Source organism: Cebus imitator, unplaced genomic scaffold, assembly GCF_001604975.1.
Source record: "Cebus imitator isolate Cc_AM_T3 unplaced genomic scaffold, Cebus_imitator-1.0 Scaffold272, whole genome shotgun sequence".
Classification (NCBI taxonomy): Eukaryota; Metazoa; Chordata; class Mammalia; order Primates; family Cebidae; genus Cebus; species Cebus imitator.
Window position 1 is genome coordinate 1486162 of NW_016107587.1, and position 6565 is coordinate 1492726.

Below are 6565 nucleotides of genomic sequence, written 5' to 3' on the forward strand. Positions count from 1 at the left end.
TTTTTTCCCAGAGGGAATCTTGCTCTGTCACTCAGGGTGGAGTGTGCAGTGGCATGATCTTGGCTCACTGCAACCTCCACCTCCTGGGTTCAAGTGATTCTCCCACAGCAGCCTCCCAAGTAGCTGGGACTACAGGTGCATGCCACCATGACTGGCTAATTTTATTTTTCTGTGTTTTCAGTAGACACAAGATTTCATGATGCTGGCCAGGCTGCTGTTGAACTCCTGACCTCCAGTGGTCCACCTACCTCAGCCTCCCAAACTGCTCGGATTACAGGCATGAGCCACCGTGCCCGGCCCTCCTCATTTTCCTTTGGATGATAAGGGAGATGTATGTAGGGAGGAAGCTATATTTTATGCAATTGCTATCTAATAAGAAAATCATAGCACTAAGTCAAGGCAGAAATCAATCACAAAAAAGAGATCTGAAATGGTCATGATATGCATTGATACCCTTTGGAATCAGGGATGAGGTAACCACACATATTTAATCTTCCAAGTAGCAGCATCAGAACACGCACTGCCTCCCTGGAAAAGCTTGCGACAGCCATGACCCACAGAGAGGAGAATATGTTGTGAGTGACAGGCACAGGGAGCCAGGGAGACTTGGAGGGAGACTTGGGTGTTTCTGGCAAGAGATTACAGAGCCCAGTGGCCATGGCCTCTTTTGGCAGAAACAAATACTAAGCTCAAATGCTTTCTCGAAGCATTCTAGAATCTTGTCAAGTTTTATGGCTTTTGATTGGAAAGAAAAACCCTCAGGTTTAGCTTTGGGAGGGCATAGGCCAGAGGAAATAGAAGACATTTTGGTGAAGTTGATTCAGTTGCATTAAACAATGTTGCTGCTTTAAGCTTCGACATTGCCCAATGGCTTTCACTGAGCCCCATTCAACATGTTCCATTTTATTGAATAGAAAGAAACACATTAATTGATTCTTGTTCCAAAGGTTAATTTTCAAAGAGAGAAGGCTAAACATGTCTGTAACGCTACGCAAGTAAATGTCTGAGGTGGTGAATATACTAATTACCCTGATTTGATCATTACACAATGTGTTCATGTGCCAAAACATCACACTGTAACCCACAACTGGAAAATGGATGGATCTCTAGGTCATCATGCTTAGCAAACTAATGCAGGAACAAAAAACCAAATATCTCATGTTCTCACTTGTAAGTGAGAGTTAAGTAATAAGAACACATGGACACATAGAGGGAACAACACACACTGGGGTCTACCAGTAGGTGGAGGGAGTGGGGAGGGAGGGGATCAGGAAAAATAATGATCGAGTCCTAGGCTGAATAGCTGAGTGATGAAATAATCCCCTGTGAAACAAGTTTATCTATAGAACAAACCTGCACATGTACCCCTGAATTTAAAACGAAAGTTAAAAAATAAAAATAAATCAATGTATGCAATTATCATGTGTCAATTAAAAACGAAATACAAGTAAAAAATAACAAGAGGAGACACCTTAAAGGACTAGGACTTTCATTTTAAAAGAAATGTATTTACAAAGAAACTATGGAAGGTGGACCCAAGAGCAACAGAGCTTGAAGGTCCACAAGGACCAGTTCTTGCCACATATGTGTCCCTGTCCCCAGCCCCAAGGCCAAGCTCCTTGCATGTTAGACCTTTGAGGCTAAGAGGCTTAATCCCTTATCTAGGATTAAAGGCGGTTTAGATACTCTGATTAGAGTTATCATGTAGTTCAGATGATATATTCCCATACAATGAAGTCTAAAACTAAAAGTCAACTGGAATCTAAATCCCCAAAAGAGAAGCAAAGAGTAGAATGGTGGTTGTCAGGAGCTGGCGGGCAGGGGGCAAGGAGCAGGGAGAAGGAGGGAGATGTTAGTTAAAGGATACAAAGTTTCAGTGACACAAGTGAATAGGTTCTAGTAATCTATTGTGCAGCATGGTGACTGCAGTTAATAATGATGCACTGTATACCAGAAAATTGCTGAGATTAGATCTTAAGTGCTCTCAACAACAAATGGATAAGTATGTGAGGTGATGGGCATGTTAATTAGCTCGATTTAATCATTTCACAATGTATGCTTACATCTAGCCTTGGTATCTGTGGGGCATTGATTCCAGGACCCCTGAAGCTACCAAAATCCCTTTGCAAAATGGGGTAGTATTTGCATATAACCTATGGACATCCTCCTATATACTTTAAGTCATCTCTAGATCACATATAATACCTGCTAATAATATAATGTAAATACCATTTAAATAGTTGTCATACTCTATTGTTTTTATTTGTATTATTTTTATAGCTGTATTATTATTTCTTATTGCTTTTGTTTGTTTGTTTGTTTCCCTGATTTTTTTTTTTTTAAGACAGAGTCTCACTTTGTCACCCAGGCTAGAGTGCAATGGCATGGTCTCAGCTCACTGCAACCTCCACTTCCAGGGTTCAAGTGATTCTCATGCCTCAGCCTCCTAAGTAGCTGGGACTGCAGGTGTGCACCACCACACCCAACTAATTTTTTTGTATTTTTAGTAGAGATGAGATATTGCCATGTTGGTCAGGCTTGTCCCAAACTCCTGCCCTCAGGTGATCCATCCCCCTCAGCCTCCCAAAATGCTAGGATTACAAGCGTGAGCCACCGCGCCCAGCTTCAAAGAGCAACGTTGCTGTTTTCCCCAAGACACTGCTTGACTGTTTCTCTCTCTGATTCAGATGATACGTTCTGCCCCCTTTCCTCCAAAAGCTACACTTCCACATTCACCCCTTGTCTATTTTAATAATAATAATGATAACCTGTCATGGATTGTGCGCCCACATGGCAGATACCGAGCTGTGCACTCTCACATCCTGTGAGATGGTACAACTCTCTCTGTTTGCAAATGAGAGCACTGACGCTCAGAAGCATTTGATCATTTCTGCAGGGTCACATGGGAATTGTGGAGCAAGTGCATTCCCCATGTCTGAAATTTAGTTGACATGTGCCAGTTTTCACTGGTATCTTTTGCTTCCTTATTTATTTTTCCATGGGAGGCACAGAAATACTGGAACCAGGGCTGATCAAGAGCCCTCACTGTACATAACTAAGCAAGAAACACACACAACATTCCACGTAGACGGAGACCCCAGCTTACTGGTGTTCTGACAGAAGAGTTCTTTCTTCTCAGCAGGGAACGTTTGTTTCTGCACAGTCCTTAGATCTGTCTCACAGAGCTGTATGATTACCTAGAGGTTTGGGCTACTTCAGAAATGGCTATACATTTTGATCCCTGAAAACACATTTTTCTTCCAATACCGCCTATCTAATTGCTTACACGCTATTGATTTTGCACTTCAATCAGTATGGGGACTATTCCAAAAAATTCTCCAAAGACAAAAAACATTGCTAAACAATGAAGAACACTGAGAAAACATTTGGTTTATAACAACAGAAACTGAAGAAAACTGTCTGTTTCTGAGACTTTCATTGTATCCATTTTTCTAAAATAACCTTTATGCTGATTACAAAAATATTCTGTCAGCTAAACCTTTGAGACTTCATCTCTAATTTTTAAACTAAGCAAGAGTAGTGGGCTTGCAGTATTTAATTTGCACTGCAATTTACAGTTGCAGAGATAATGTAATCTATTTGTCTATCTCCCACTGATCTTCTGCATCAGCCCCCAGCCAGGGTAGCAGGTGAATTATTTAGTCCAGTTTAAATTGTTTCATCTCAAAATTTAATCAGTCTTTTGAAGTGGTGGTCAGTGTCCCATTCCTGCCCTTTCTGTCTTTCCCCAAGGGGCACTTAGGTAAATGGAGCCAGGAGTCTTGGTGATCTCATGGCAATGGGGAAGGGTTCGAATCTTTGGGTGCAATGTGGTCAGCCTCCTCTGGTGTCTGGGTGCTAAACAAGACCGCTTGGTGCTGTCCTCCTCCTCACCTTGGCATTTGTGCTTTGAGTCCAAAGGGGTCAGGCCAGAGCAGAGTGCTCCCAGGCTGTCTAGGCCTCACAGTAGGTCCTGCTGACTGCAGATGGCTAAATCTCTGCCCTGGTTTCCAGCCAGCTAATTCCAAGGGGCCCCCTCCTTCTGTGGCAGCATCCCTAGCAAGCCCTGCCTCTCAGTGCCAACGTTCATGGGCCTGAAAATGTAGGGAATCCCAGCTCTCAGTGCCTCACTGGGTCCTGGTATTCTGCTCAGCCTCGTGAACTCTGATGTGGCTGCACCATGATTGAGGAGCCAGCACCACAGATGTGGCCTGCACTTTTCTAGTGCAATTGCCCAGGCCAGGCCAAACCCCAGAATGGAACAAAAAGCCACATCTGCTTGCTCAATTTCCCCACCTCTATCTGTGTCTTCTCCTTCCATAATTCCACCAAAACTGTGGGACAGAAAGAAACAAATTGTTCTTCTATGTTCCCTTTAGTTATTTTTCTCCTGTCTAATTCTAGCCTATGATTAAGCTTTAAGTGACAGACTGGAGTATAGTTTCTACTCCAAAGATAGAACTTGATGGTCCAAGACTTCTGGGCTCAGCCCTCTAAATGCTAAGAAAAGGAAGGGCTCTTTCTTGTTATTTTTCATTTTATTTCTTCATTTGCAAATCCTAGTTCACCTCCAAAAAAACGGAGGTTCTAGGTCAAGTCAGAAGAAAGTTTTATATTCAAAAGGCAAAAGAAAAAGCAAAATAACATTTTATAAGAATCTGTATTAATCCTGCCACTGATGCTGCTACACTTGTTTACCAGCACCAAGATGTGTTTTACTGTTGCAATGTTTCTTTCCAAAAGGGAGTATTCTCATAGAAAACATGTAGAGCAACACTTCCTAGCTGTCAGGATTGCAGAAAGAATCAGAAGCTGGAAATTAGTAACTGCCCATTAAATGCCCTAAATTAGTAAGAGACAATAATAGATGTGAGAAATATTAACCAGAGGCTCAACGTCCACTCTCGGTTCAGGAAACTGCCTCTGTAGCTGTGAGTAAATCACATGCCCATCTCTTTGAGCCTTCATTTCTTCATCTGAGACAAGGAAGCCTTGTCCTATAATCCGGGATGCCTCTTCTAAGAAAATATACGTCCAGAAGAAGACAATTTCCCTTGAAATCATGTATGATAATGTACAATGTACATAGATATCATTGCTGTTATTAAGAGTTCAAACACAAAGTAAGCAATTCTAAGCACTATAGCGATGTTATCTAATGAATATATTCCTATAAGCACTTCTAAAAATTTATGTTTTTCTGAAAAGGATAATGTAGCCTCATTGGGATACACCTTGGTTCTAACATACAATAGCCATGCATTTCCTGAAACACAACATCGTGGGAAGAGAAGGTAGAACAAGGCCCAGTGCCTACCTTCTCGGTACTTGAGCAGGATGTCCCACACGCTGTGCCGGGAGCAAGGGTCCACCCCACTGGTGGGCTCATCCAGAACCACAGTCCTCGATGTGCCCAGGAAAGCAATGCCAATGGAGAGCTTCCTCTTCAGGCCTCCAGACAGAGCTCGGGTCTGTTTGTGCTGATGCTGGGTTAAGCCCACATCCTGAAGAGTTCTGAAATTAGAAGAAAATGTCACTCTTCTCCCTGAACACCTGAAAGCTTTGCTTCTAATTTCACTCCAGAAATAATGACTAACAGTGGCTGAGATCATTATAAACCACAAATCTATCACGGGGGCCTGGAGGCTACACACACGTGAGTCTCTCCAGAGTGGCACCGACCTTCTTCAGGTTCAGATGGAATCATGCCAAGGGACTAACCGTGATGCAGACCAGCAATACCCAAGAATTGTGCTTGGAAATACTTGCACTGTCTCCTCTCTGGAGAAGCATATCTCTCAATTCACTCATAGCTCCTGCCAAGGTAGGCCCTGCATCCCTCAACAGGTTATGGAGTATAGTGGAATGGCTGATGCACCAGTGTGGTCAAAAGAAGCAAGGCAGGCCCAGCCCCACTGCTCACCAGAGAAGCCCTTCATTCCCTGGCCCTCTGTGCACTAAATCTGGATCACCCCACCTTCCTGATTAATGCAGGTGTTCCGAAGAAATGCCATGTACAAAGTACAAATTATCATTTGCTAATAATGTAAGAACAAGTCTCCTGTTCTGTTGCAGGGATCATTCAGTCTTGGGAGTTCCAGGTTTCAGATACCCAGCACTAAGCCTGCCCTATGTGAAACTTTACCCCTTTTCCATGGATCTACTCTCTTTCCTCACAAATAACTTCCCTCACTACTGTGCCCTGTTAACTCTATAGGAGTGCTTACTGCCCTCATCACCTACTTACCATCTTACTCATTGTTGGAGACCCAGTTTAAACAATGTTTTCCTGGCCGGGCGTGGTGGCTCACGCCTGTAATCCCAGCACTTTGGGAGGCTGAGGTGGGCGGATCACGAGGCCAAGAGATTGAGACCATCCTGGCCACGATGAAACCCCATCTCTACTAAAAATACAAAAATTAGCCGGGTGTGGTGGCACGTGCCTGTAGACCCAGCTACTCGGGAGGCTGAGGCGGAAGAATCGCTTGAACCGAGGAGGTGGAGGTTGTAGTGAGCCAAGATTGCGCCACTGCACTCCAACCTGGTGACAGAGCAAGACTCCGTC

At 43.5% G+C, this 6565-nt stretch overlaps 1 protein-coding gene across 1 annotated transcript in view; it reads right to left on the reverse strand.

Annotated features, from left to right (window-relative positions):
• Positions 1-6565, reverse strand: part of ABCA13 (ATP binding cassette subfamily A member 13) — a 424215-nt gene that overhangs the window by 190407 nt on the left and 227243 nt on the right. Inside the window, 1 exon segment of the mRNA XM_017500828.2 lies at positions 5318-5514. Coding sequence (XP_017356317.1) covers positions 5318-5514 — 197 coding nt within the window.